Here is a 14,111-nt window from a genome sequence, read left to right as displayed (position 1 = left end):
TTGAGGTAACAAAACGATCCTCAACCACAGAGATCGTCAAATCCAGAAAATTAATTCTTGACTGGCTGATCTCGTAGTTGAGTTGTATACCCCTTCCATTTCTATTTAGAGAATCCAAAAAATCTCTCAAATCGCATTCCTGACCCTCCCATAGGAGGAGGATGTCATCTATATACCTAGCCCATAAGGCAATTTGGGGTATATTATGAGCATAGATGACATCCCCCTCCCACCTGGCCATAAAGAGATTCGCCAAACTGGGGGCATATTTTGCCCCCATGGCTACTCCCATGGTCTGTCTATAATATTGATTCCCAAACCAAAAATAGTTATGGGAAGCAGCGAATTCCAAAAGGGACATAAGAAAAGTCACCTGTTGGATGGGAAGGCCAGAATCTCTCTCCAGATAAAAATGAACCGCTTCAAAACCCAAACTGTGTGGAATGATCGTATACAAGGAGGCCACATCAGCTGTGACCATCCATGTATTAGTTCCAGTGGACACACCCTCAAGGAGATTGATGATGTGTCTCGAATCCTTAACAAACGAAGGAGTCTTTCGAACCAAAGGCTGTAAATATGAATCTATATATCTGCCCACCCGGGAGGTGATGGAATCAATACCACTAACAATGGGTCTTCCCGGGGGGCAGATAGGGTTCTTATGTACTTTAGGTAAATAATATAAAATTGGTGTACGTGGGGCCCTAGGAATTAGAAATAAACTCTCCTTGGAATTTAAAAGGCCTGCCTCTCGGCCCGCCTTTACCAACGTTTCAAGCTTTTTTATATATGCAAATTTCGGATCGGAAGGTAGTGTAGTGTAGGTACTAGTATCACTTAAAATTCTGTGCATCTCTGCCAAGTAATCGGCACGGTCCAAAATTACAATTGCCCCGCCCTTATCTGCGGGCCTGATGACAAGATCTTTCCTATTGCAGAGAGACTCTAAACCTTCTTGTAAATTCTTATTCATTCTACACTTCTTAACATCCATCGCCTCTAGATCCCTTAAAACCACATCCCTGAACACACGCAATGAAGCAGGAATTGTACCCGGGGGATTAAAAAACTAATATGTATGACGGACCAGAAAGCACTCGGCCATCAAAAACTATAAACCAACTGTCTGCAGGCAGCAGCTATCCTAACAGGGTGTGTGGACTTGATGTGATGTGTCTGTTATATTTACATGTTATTATTACTCTCACATCATGGGCCGCACATTAAGTTATTATCAGACTTTAAGATTTCATTTCTGTAGAAAACTCTTCCTTATGTATCCCATCCATCTTGGCTTTGTTAAACATTATTGCAGCTGTATTCAAATTAACAACCTCATCTTAATCTTTTTTTCCTTTCCACTCAATAAATGTAAAATTACAAAATTGTTATCTTAATCTAAACTAATTCCATTTTTACCAATTTCCCCATTAACCTGGATTTCATTTCCAACCAAAGGTTGTCTAAACCAGTTTCAATATATCTATATTTATTAATAAAATTGTTAAACTCATATTAGAAATGAATACTCATATGATAATTTCAATATCACACACTAATATATATGCACAGATAAATGTCCTTAAAGGGGGACATATTACTTCATTTTACTAAAATTCTCTCTCTTTTTTTTTTTAATGCACTGTTTCCACTCTCACAGGATATTAAATTTGTGTAAGACACGGTTAATTTGTAACCTTCATTTTACCATGTTTGGAAAACAGATTCAAAAATAATTGTGATCACATTGTTTATCATTAGATTCGTTAACCCGGCACATTTTGTTATAAATGTTTTGTCTAAAAAACTGAAATTGGCATGGTGTCCTTCCAGCTTATCACCAACCTCTCATGCCAGCCACATTCTTTCAGGAGAGCACAAAGGAGGGGGTCACATCTGCGTACATGACACAAGCGAGCGAACTAAAGGTTCCAGCATTCACAAACATACACAAGTATCACTCTAAAATCGCTTACATTATTCCCATTTGTACACAACACATGCCTATCATTCTCTCACTTTATTTTAACGCTTTTTTAATACTTTCTTGCTTAAACTTCTGCTTTCTTTATTTTGTTCTGATATCCTTTCCAGCCAATGTATTGTAATACCATACTTCACATACTGTACCTTCTATGATCAGACGGGCAGCCATAGTGCTCATCCCATCTTCCCTCTCTGACAACATATAAAGGATTCTGTTTTAACTCTCATTACTGTTACTTGACTTTACTAGTTGTAGTGCCTGACCCCAAATTCATCCCACAACTTAACATCAAAATGTCCCTTTCTGTCTAGTGTTAATGTCACTCTTGATCCATCCTGCTCACATAAATAGCTGTTTCTCTAGCTGTATAATCTGCATGATTCTTTGTCCCTGTGGACTTTGGTAACCCAGTTACCCTTTGTGGATCCCTGTCCACTTTAACCATTAATCTAGGGGCTCATTATAGGTGGAACCGCACCTTCGGTTCATATATAGCGCTCCTCTTGCGCTGGGCATTTTTGAGGGTCTCTTACCCGTCATTCCCTTACTTAATTTAACCACCTCAGTACAGTGCACTTACACCCCCTTCCTGACCAGACCAATTTTCAGCTTTCAGCGCTCTCACACTTTGAATGACAATTACTCAGTCATGCAACACTGTAGCCATATGAAACTTGCGTCCTTTTTTTCACACAAATAAAGCTTTCTTTTAGTGGTATTTAATCACTAGTGGGGTTTTTTTTTTTTGTGCTATAAATAAAAAATGCCGTAAATTTTGTGAAAAAAATGCCTTTTTCTTTTTTTCCATCAAAATTTTTTGCAAATTAGTAATTTTTCTTCATAAATTTTGGCCAAAATGTATACTGCTACATATCTTTGGTAAAAATAACCTAAATTAGTGTAAATTATTTGGTCTTTTTTAAAGTTATAGAGTCTACAAACTATGGTACCAATCACTGAAAATTGATCACTTCTGATCAGGCCTTCAGTACATCAGGTGTATCTCATTTCTTGACACTAACAAGTCAGGAAAGTACAAATACCCCCCAAATGACCCCTTTTTAGAAAGTAGACATTCCAAGGTATTAAGTAAGTAGCATGATTTTTTTTTTTTTGTTGTAATTTTTTCCCACAATTCTTTGCAAAATTACGATTTTTTTTTTTTTTTTTTTTTTTTTTTTTTTTACAAAATTGTCATATTATCAGGTTATTTCTCACACACAGCATATGCATACAACAAATTACATCCCAAAATGCATTCTGCTACTCTTCCCGAGTACGGCGATACCACATGTGTAGGACTTTTACACAGCCTGACCACATACAGAGCACCAACATTGAAGAAGCATCTTCAGGCGTTTTACGAGCATAAATGACGCATCTCATTTCTCAACCACATATTACACTTTTGAAGGCCCTGGAGCACCAGGACAATGGAATTGCCCCCAAAATGACCCCATTTTGGAAAGCTAACACCCCAACGTATAATCTATGAGGCATAATGAGTCTTTTGAATGGTTCATTTTTTTCCAGAAGTTTTTGGAAAATGTGGAAAAAAATTAAAACGCATTTTTTTTTTTTTTTTACAAAGTTGTCCATTTATCAGATATTTCCAACACATAGCAAAGATGACACCCCAAAATACATTCTGCTACTCCTCTTGAGTATGGCGATACCACATGTGTGAGACTTTTACACAGCCTGACCACATACAAAGGCCCAACACTGAAATGGCATCTTCAGGCATTCTACGAGCATAAATTACACATTTCATTTCTCAACCACCTATTACACTTTTGAAGCCCCTGGAGCACCAGGACAATGGAATTGCCCCCAAAACGACCCCATTTTGAAAAGCAGACACCCCAGCATATAATCTATGAGGCATAATGAGTCTTTAGAACGGTTCATTTTTTTTCCAGAAGTTTTTGGAAAATGTGGAAAAAAATGAAAACGCATTTTTTTTTTACACAAAGTTGTCCATTTATCAGATATTTCCAACAGATGGCATGTACATAGCAAAGATGACACCCCAAAATGCATTCTGCTACTCCTCCTGAGTATGGCGATACCACATGTGTGAAACTTTTACACTGCCTGGCCACATACAAAGGCCCAACATTCAAGTAGCACCATCAGACGTTCTAGGAGCATAAATGACATATAGTTTCCTGGCAACCTATCATTTTTGAAGGACCTTCATATTTCTAACACATAGCATGTACATACCAAGAATTACAATCCAAAATAAATTCTAATGTGGAAAGGGTAAAAAAAAAGCATTACCTGTGTAGTATCCACCAGAGCGCCGGTCCAGGCAGCAGGCAGGGATGTGCTTAGCGACAGCAATGGTAGTTATCAAGGCAGCTGGCAGGAATATTGTCTATAGTCAGCACAAGGATATTGTCAGCATGGCAGTCCATAGAAATTGTCCAGACAGAGACAGCCAGCACAGCCATAATATTGGTCCTGGTACACCGTTACCTGCAGACACTCATTATCGCACCGCTCTCCAGCCCTTCATAAACATACTGCCTCTTGCTACAGCTAATTATTTGCATAGTCCAGGTAGCGGTGTGGTCCGTTCATGCGGCAGGCAGAGGCATGGTGGCAGTAAGTCAGTGGCAGGCTGAAGGCCGCAATCACGTAAGACCTGTGCACAGGGGTAGAGGCTTCGACCCACCCAAATCTCTAAGAAGCCTCCGGACTCCAGACCCTATTCCGAAAACCGGAAGAAACAATAAAAATTGTTTCCTCCATCCGGAAAAACATTTCTGGAGCCCCTCACATGGGAGACCCCTGTGTCCTAGAGTAGCAGGGCAATAGATCAGTCCAAGCGGTAGGCAAAAGCATAGTCCATAAAACAGGCCAGGGTCAGTTCACGTGGAAGCAATCTAAACGGTAGGCAAAGGCATAGTCACAAAACAGGCCAGGGTCAGTTCACGTAGAAGCAGTCCAAACAGTAGGCAGAGGCATAGTCAAAAAACAGGCCAGGGTCAGTTCACGTGGAAGGCAGTGGCATGGTTATTTGGGGAAGCATGAAAAATGGTCAGCACAGATAATGAAAATGGGGAAATGGTTAAAAATATGGGCTAATATTTTAGGGATGTATGATAAAGTTTGAAGCATTCACCAATGCAAAGGCCAGGTTGGGAGGGACAATCGGGACAATGGTAGCTGGTATCTTTTCGAAACCCTTTTTTGGTGCACACGCGACATTTTTTTTGCCGTCTTCAGCCTGTTTCAGATGCTGGAATTCTGAAGGGGAAGTGGCGCTCACGAAGTCGGCAAACAGCCTTAGAGCGAAGGTCAACTAGGGGGGGTCTTTGGTGATAGATGAGGGACATGACAACTTCTTCGATGAATTTTAGGAAGGGGGCGGGGCTTTCCATGGATTTGGTGTAGACTATGTAGGAATTATAAATGGCCAAATGGATTAGATTGCTACTTTCTTGTACCAGAATCGGGACCTCCTTATTGACAAATAGGGCTGAATCATTTGATCGTTGAAATCCACTCCCCCCATGTAGAGATTATAATCTTGGACACACGTTGGCTTTTCAGTGGGACCTCGTCTTCTTTGAACATCAATTGTAGTGTCCTCATGGATGGTGGACATCATGTACACGTCCCTTTTATCCTTCCACCTCAAGGTCAGCACTTCGTTGCATCTCAGTGATGCTCTTTCCCCCCTTCGCAGCTTTTTGTTTGCCAGTGATTGTGGGAAGCCCTTCCTATTTTTTCTGCAGGTTCCGCAGGCCAGGGTTTTTGCAATGTATAAGTGTCTGAAAAGGGGCAGGCTGGTGTAAAAGTTGTCAAGGTATACGTGATATCCTTTGTTCAGAAGTGGGTATGCCAGGTCCCATACAATCTTTCCAGTTGTGCCCATGTAGGCCGGGCACTCAGGGGGCTGGAGCTGGGAATCTCTTCCTTCATATATGCGGAACGCATATAGATATCCCGTGGCTCTCTCACACAGTTTGTATAATTTTATTCCATATCTGGCCCTTTTGCTAGGTATATATTGCTTTATTCCTAGCCGGCCTGAAAAGGGTACCAGGGACTCATCGACACATATATTTTGATCGGGGACATAGAGTTCTGCAAATTGTTGGTAAAAGAAATGTATCAGTGGGCGAAGTTTATATAACTTGTCATAATTTGGATGATTGTGGGGAAGGCACTCGGTGTTGTCGCTAAAGTGAAGAAAGCGCATTATCTTCTTGTATCGGGACCTGGACATTTCGACAGAATAAATAGCCATGTGGTGGATGGGTTGGGTGGACCAATAGGCATGTCCTTCATTTTTTTTTGTTATCCCCATGTTCAGGGTGAGGCCCATAAAAATTTTGAACTCCTCCAAATTGAGATCTCGCCACTCAAAGGGACGGGCATATGATGAGTGGGGGTTATTGGCAATATACTGCTGGGCATATAAATTTGTCTGGTCCACAACTAATTGCAGAAATGTGTCGGGCAAAAACAGATGAACAAAATCGATCTCTGAAAAATTTTGGGTGTTGGTCTGCACACCTGGCTGTGCTGTGAAAGGGGGAATAATTGGTGATGCCGAGTTGGAAGGCAGCCATGTTGGGTTGGCAAGACCATCTGGCATAAATGTAGAGGCCCTGGCTCTTGGGGGATGTGACACTCTAGTAGTCGGATTGGAATTTTCTATGCTGGTACTCAGGCGTGATGTGCCAGCACTGGTACTGGGTCTGGGCAATTGTTGGTGAGGCCCATCGCCGGCGGCAAAGCTGGTACTAGGCATTTGATCCCGGGGCCTAACGCTGACAGCAGCGCTGGTACTGGGCCTGGGAATTTGTTCTTGGGGCCTATTGCTGGCAGGAGCTCTGATACCGGGCCTGGGAATATAATCCTGGTTTTCAGAGGGCCTTGCCCTTTTAGGAGGGACCCATTCTTCCTCCGAATCAATTTCCGATTCACTATTCAGGTTAAATGCCGAATTTGATTCGGAATCGGAATTGGAATCTGATGAGTATTCCCCGTTGCTCTCATCGGTCATGGAGAGGATCTGGAACGCCTCCTCGCTGGTGTATACTCTTCTGGCCATGGCGCTGATGGCTGTGTGACAGGTGACGTTCACTGATGGGCTGTCCGATGGGTGGCAGGTGATGACGGTGTGACAGACCACGGATTGTGACGAGTGATGGTCACTGATGGCTGGCAGTCACTGATGGGTGATGGTCACTGATGGCTGGCAGTCACGATGGGTGGCGGTTGATGGCTGGCGGTCACTGATGGGTGACAGGTGATGGGTGACGGCTAGCGGTCACTGATGGCTGGCGGTGACTGATGGGTGGAGGGTGATGGTTGGCGGTCACTGATGGGTGACAGGCGATAGATGGCGGTCACTGATGTGTGACGGCTGGTGGTGGCTGATGGATGGCGGGTGAAGTCTGGCGGTCACTGATGGGTGACGGTTGATGTCTGGCGGTCACTGATGGGTGACGCCTGGCGGTGGCTGATGGGTGACGGGTGACGTCTGGTGGTCACTGATGGATGACGGGTGACGGATGATGTCTGGCGGTCACTGATGGCTGACTGCAGGCGGTGGCTGATGGGTGACGGGTGACAGTTGGCGGTCACTGATGGGTGACGGGTGACAGTTGGCGGTCACTGATGGGTGACGGGTGACAGTTGGCGGTCACTGGTGGGTGACGGGTGACAGTTGGCGGTCACTGGTGGGTGACGGGTGACAGTTGGCGGTCACTGGTGGGTGACGGGTGACAGTTGGCGGTCACTGGTGGGTGACAGCTGGCAGTCACTGATGGGTGACGGGTGATGTCTGGCGGTCACTGATGGCTGACTGCAGGCGGTGGCTGATGGGTGACGGGCGACAGCTGGCGGTCACTGGTGGGTGACGGGCGACAGCTGGCGGTCACTGGTGGGTGACGGGCGACAGCTGGCGGTCACTGGTGGGTGACGGGTGACAGGTGCACCGCTGACGGTCACTGATGGCAGTCTCCTATGTGACAGGTTCACTTTATTGGGTGACTGTTGGGTGACAGATGACAGTGGGGGGGGGCGATCTGACAAGTGTGGTGTTGGTGTAGACACTACAGAACACAGATCGATAACTCACTGCTCCAGGCTCTTCTCTCCTCACACTGGAAACTGTGTGTAAGGAGAGAAGAGCCTGGTAACAGTCAGTTACCGCTCTGTGTTTACATTTAGTGATCGGCTGTGAAAGGTTCACAGCCGATCACATGGGTAAACAGCCAGCCAATGGCTGTTTACCGGCATCGGTGACGAGCAGTGTTCCCGGGGAACACGCCGCCACCGCTGTGAACGAGCAGCGCGCTCCCGATCCCGCGCATGCGCCGTTCACAGGCGACGAGCTGTAGCTGTGATCGGCCGTGACTTCATCACGGCCGATCACGTGGTAAACAGCCATGACCAATGGCTGTTTACCACCCTCGGTGGTGAGCGGTGTCTCCGTGACACGCCGCCACCGAGGGAACGGGGATGCGCGCGCATACCCTGTTTAAACGCGAGGCCGTCATATGACGGCCTCCCGCCACGAGAGCTGCGCCGCCTGGCCGTCATTTGACAGCCGGCGGTCAGCAACAAGTTAATGCCCATAATGACTGGCTAGTCTTCTCTACGTGTGCCTATACCCTTTTGCCTCTAAACTACTTTATCTAGCAGATGTACTACATTATACTCTGTGAACAGCACGATTCTTCCCTTTCTCTATAACAATCTGATGGACAGTAGACAGTGACAACATAACATATAACCACCAATCAATACAGTTCGATTAAAGTGGGAGTCCACCGGGACTCCGTTTTTTTTTTTTTTTTAAAAGCCAGCAGCTACAAATACTGCAGCTGCTGACTTTTAAAATAGTGACACTTACCTGTCCAGCGCGCCCGCGATGTCGGCACCCGAAGCCGATCTCTAGGTCGTCTGTTGGGTCCTGCCGCCGCCATCTTGGTTATGGGAATCAGGAAATGGAGCCTTTCGGCTTCATTTCCCGGTTCCCTACTGCGCATGCGCGAATCGCGCTGCGCAATAAGGACGCTCCCCGCTGCCTCTGGGATCTGTGTGTTTCCCAGCAGGCAGCGGGGCACTTGCGGGAAGGGGCGGGCACTTGCGGAAAGGGGCGTAAGTTACGCCCCTTTCCACAGAGAGCTAGCCCGGAAGTGGGTGCAGTTACCTGGATTATCCAGGTAACTGCACCCCCCTGAAAGGTGCCGATTGTGGCACCGGAGGGGGGGAGGGTTCCGATGAGCGGAAGGTCCACTTTAGGGTGGACCTCCGCTTTAAGGGGAGTAAAATAGGTACCCTTTGTCCCGAAAATGCCTTATCGATCAAGGAAGTCTGATAACTGAAAATGTAAGCAAAAGGCTTACCTCAGCCGGCTGATTATCAGAAATTCCCGGATCGTCTCAAGCTCCTCGTTTCGGATACTCAGGGTCACCTGATAACCCCTCCTGGCTGACTCGCCACCTGAAATGGATATTTTGATGATAGGCAACTCCTATTCTCATATTGATTAGTGGTTCCAAATTAATAACTACTGCAGTAGGGAACAGACACAAAAGATACGCTCAGCATCTTTCCAAATAACCGTTCTCCTTTATTATGACGCATTTGAAGGTTTTTATACACATGATGACGTAGGTATCACATTAATATTACAATTGTACATTTATGGTAACAAGGGGCCTAACATAGGCAGGGTAATTCTAATCAGGACTCGAAAGAATGCAAAACATGTACTGAAAACATTATTAGTGCCGTGTGCACAGTGAGGGCAGAGTGCAATACATATAAAATAGAATACAATTATATACAGAACCTTCAAATTTCCATTACAATATGATGTGGAGGTTGCACTAGTAAATGTCAGAGGGGACAGTTCACATTTTAATGATGAATATTTCTCATTCCAACTTTTTAAGGAGCAAAAGGAGAAGATGATGCGGATAAAGGACATGTAGTGTACAATAAAGTAGAAGGTGAGTGACGGTCTCTAAAGCCCATTGTAAACTCAATTGGTAAGGACCTTGTGCAGAGTTCCTGACCCTGCAATCCTGCTTCATCATTATGAGGGGTTCCCACCATCCCTGTGCTGAGTTCCTGGGTCTGTACACCTGCTGTGCCCATTATGAGGGGTTCCCACCATTCCTGTGCTGAGTTCCCGGGTCTGTACACCCGCTGTGCCCATTATGAGGGGTTCCCACCATTCCTGTGCAGAGTTCCCGGGTCTGTACACCCGCTGTGCCCATTATGAGGGGTTCCCACCATTCCTGTGCTGAGTTCCCGTGTCTGTACACCCGCTGTACCCATTATGAGGGGTTCCCACCATCCCTGTGCAGAGTTCCCGGGTCTGTACACCTGCTGTGCCCATTATGAGGGGTTCCCACCATTCCTGTGCTGAGTTCCCGGGTCTGTACACCCGCTGTGCCCATTATGAGGGGTTCCCACCATCCCTGTGCTGAGTTCCCGGGTCTGTACACCTGCTGTGCCCATTATGAGGGGTTCCCACCATCCCTGTGCTGAGTTCCCGGGTCTGTACACCTGCTGTGCCCATTATGAGGGGTTCCCACCATTCCTGTGCTGAGTTCCTGGGTCTGTACGCCCGCTGTGCCCATTATGAGGGGTTCCCACCATCCCTGTGCTGAGTTCCTGGGTCTGTACGCCCGCTGTGCCCATTATGAGGGGCTCCCACCATTCCTGTGCAGAGTTCCCGGGTCTGTACACCCGCTGTGCCCATTATGAGGGGTTCCCACCATCCCTGTGCTGAGTTCCCGGGTCTGTACACCCGCTGTACCCATTATGAGGGGCTCCCACCATTCCTGTGCAGAGTTCCCGGGTCTGTACACCTGCTGTGCCCATTATGAGGGGTTCCCACCATTCCTGTGCTGAGTTCCCGTGTCTGTACACCCGCTGTACCCATTATGAGGGGTTCCCACCATCCCTGTGTAGAGTTCCCGGGTCTGTACACCTGCTGTGCCCATTATGAGGGGTTCCCACCATTCCTGTGCTGAGTTCCCGGGTCTGTACACCTGCTGTGCCCATTATGAGGGGTTCCCACCATCCCTGTGCTGAGTTCCCGGGTCTGTACACCCGCTGTGCCCATTATGAGGGGTTCCCACCATCCCTGTGCTGAGTTCCCGGGTCTGTACACCTGCTGTGCCCATTATGAGGGGTTCCCACCATCCCTGTGCTGAGTTCCCGGGTCTGTACACCCGCTGTGCCCATTATGAGGGGTTCCCACCATCCCTGTGCAGAGTTCCCGGGTCTGTACACCTGCTGTGCCCATTATGAGGGGTTCCCACCATTCCTGTGCTGAGTTCCCGTGTCTGTACACCCGCTGTACCCATTATGAGGGGTTCCCACCATCCCTGTGCAGAGTTCCCGGGTCTGTACACCTGCTGTGCCCATTATGAGGGGTTCCCACCATTCCTGTGCTGAGTTCCCGTGTCTGTACACCCGCTGTGCCCATTATGAGGGGTTCCCACCATCCGTGTGCTGAGTTCCTGGGTCTGTACACCCGCTGTGCCCATTATAAGGGGTTCCTACCATCCCTGTGCTGAGTTCCCGGGTCTGTACACCCGCTGTGCCCATTATAAGGGGTTCCTACCATCCCTGTGCTGAGTTCCCGGGTCTGTACACCCGCTGTGCCCATTATAAGGGGTTCCTACCATCCCTGTGCTGAGTTCCCAGGTCTGTACACCCGCTGTGCCCATTATGAGGGGTTCCTACCATCCCTGTGCTGAGTTCCCGGGTCTGTACACCCGCTGTGCCCATTATAAGGGGTTCCTACCATCCCTGTGCTGAGTTCCCAGGTCTGTACACCCGCTGTGCCCATTATGAGGGGTTCCCACCATCCCTGTGCAGAGTTCCCGGGTCTGTATACCTGCTTTGCCTATTATAAGGGGTTCCCACCATCCCTGTGCTGAGTTCCCAGGTCTGTATACCTGCTTTGCCTATTATAAGGGGTTCCACCATCCCCGGGGTTCTTTCACGTATATGATGTCACTAATGTCTTATGTGTTTTCTTTTCTCAGACTCGGATAGCTGTGGCTGCATCTCACTGAATCTGTCTTCTAAGGGACCAGTTAAGAGTGTCAAGCTTTTGAGAGTCGCAGTGCCCTCAGTTGAAGCTATTCTGGGTGAACTTAATGGTCAGCTACAAAGAATAAAAAGCTTTGTGCTGACTGTGGACCGGGTGAAGACGGAGGACTATGCTGCTGAAGCTCATCTGCCCAATGGGGAGCTCCGTGTCTTCACTATAAAAGGTATGGCAATGCTTTGAGCCAATTACCCAGAAGTCCCCAGGGGTCCTTCACCCCCAAAGAGATCTCTCCATTATTTTACATGTAATGTGCGCGCCGCGTATTTTGCCCCCCACACTGACAATTCTGCTGTCCAAAGGTGCCCCCTGTGCTCCTTCCTGCAGAGTAGGCGGGGGGCACTCTAATACAGGAGATGTCACTGGACTTTAGTTTTGAGTATACTACCGCTTTAAAAATCTGAGAATTGCTGGGAGTGGGAGGAGTTATATGGACGGCCCTAACAAATTTTTTTGCTAGTGTCCTCACCTGAAGGTGGCAGCATAAAATGCTTGGTCTTCATTATTAGAAGCCGGTGTTTTGTTCTGTACTCCATGTATTGGGAAGTTTTAGAAAAAAAAAAAAAATATATATATATATGTGTGTTAGGGCTGTGGAAGTGTCTGGAAAGTAAGTGGTTAAACACTATGCAGCAATCCGATTTTCTCACCGCCATCATTGCTTCTTTTCCTTTGTATCCCGGCTGAAGCCTGCGCCGTTTTGGCTCCTGTCCGCTTCCTGCCCTCAGTATGCTTCTGCCATTCCTCAGTGTCTCACGCATGCGCGGTGGATCTGCGTGTTCCGTCGATGCTGAGTGCTGATTTTGCACCCCCCCTGTGATGTAACAAGTCACATGGGGTGTATCAGGAACATCTCAATGGGTCTGTAATCTCGTGAGATTACCTGCTGATGGCGGCACGAGAGGAATAGACTGGTGTCCTATCATATACAGCATACCATCGAATATTGTCCGCTGTGTACTGCACATGCGCAGTACACTGCGCACACAGATTCCGAAAATAGCCAAAGATGAACGGCGCCCGTGAGTCCAGGTTCTAGCCCCACCATCCAAGTGGACATAGAGTTGGAATATAAAGGAGCCGAGCGTGGCGAGCGAAGGGAGCCCGAAGCGTGGCGAGCGAAGGGAGCCCGCGAGGGGCCCTCTAATTTTCCCAGCCCTATGTCCACTTGGATGGTGGGGCTACCGCCTCCACTCACAGCGCAGTTCATCTTCAGAGATTTTCCGAAAGCTTCTTCTGTTCCATGCTGCGCATGCGCAGTACGGGGCAGACACTATATGATGGCCGGACTGAATATGCCAGAACACCGGCAGCCCACAAAGCATGCTGGAAATGGAGGCAAAAAAAAAAAAAAATGCGCAATGCGCCGGTGATGTCATTGGCCTAAAACTCAATGGACACACGTTGGAGGTTTATGAAAATCATTGACATGTCGTTTTCTTTCACTTTTAGGTCTGTGTAAGAAAATGCAGAGATTGAACGAGGAAATGTCAGAGATGAGATTTTACATTTTGCTTAATGAATATTTCCTTTTTCTTAAGGAGTAAAAGGAGATGAGAACAATGTGGAGAAAGGAAACGGAGCAGCTGATTCATTGGATGAGAATGTAGGTGAGTGGCAATCTCTTCTATCTTGGGTATTTCATTGGTAAGATCCGTGTTTAGTAACCCTTTTAAGCTGTCCTAAAAGCGTGGGCACTGCCCTCCCCTCAGTGTGCCAGCACAACAATCAAGGAGCCTCGGCTCTGTACTTTATTTCAAGAAGTCCGAAATCCTGCATTGTCTGTGTAGGTCAGTGGTCATCACTCCTGTCCTGTCCTCAGGACCCAGTAACCAGGTTTTATGTATTACCCTGGGGGGGGGAGGGGGGGGGGAGATGCAGACTAGAATACGGCAATCACTGAGCAGCAAATGATATCACCTGGGATGTATTTCAGTTATCCTGCAAACCTGGCCTGTTAGTGGGCCCTGAGGACAGGAGATGATGACCACTGGTGTAGACAATATGGGAAGA

The 14,111-nt window shown here is 47.2% G+C and overlaps 1 protein-coding gene across 1 annotated transcript in view; it reads left to right on the top strand.

The window, feature by feature from the left end:
• The window catches only part of LOC143981466 (uncharacterized), an 86,701-nt gene that overhangs the window by 25,602 nt on the left and 46,988 nt on the right, over nt 1-14,111 (top strand). Inside the window, exons 3-5 of the mRNA XM_077479347.1 lie at nt 9,922-9,978; nt 12,034-12,264; nt 13,640-13,708. Coding sequence (XP_077335473.1) covers nt 9,922-9,978; nt 12,034-12,264; nt 13,640-13,708 — 357 coding nt within the window. The remainder of the gene's footprint in view (nt 1-9,921; nt 9,979-12,033; nt 12,265-13,639; nt 13,709-14,111) is intronic.

The sequence above is a fragment of the Lithobates pipiens genome, unplaced genomic scaffold (genome assembly GCF_037356315.1).
Source record: "Lithobates pipiens isolate NorthernLeopardFrog02 unplaced genomic scaffold, aLitPip1_a1.2 Scaffold_16, whole genome shotgun sequence".
Taxonomy (NCBI): Eukaryota; Metazoa; Chordata; class Amphibia; order Anura; family Ranidae; genus Lithobates; species Lithobates pipiens.
This window is presented reverse-complemented; position numbering and strand designations above follow the sequence as displayed.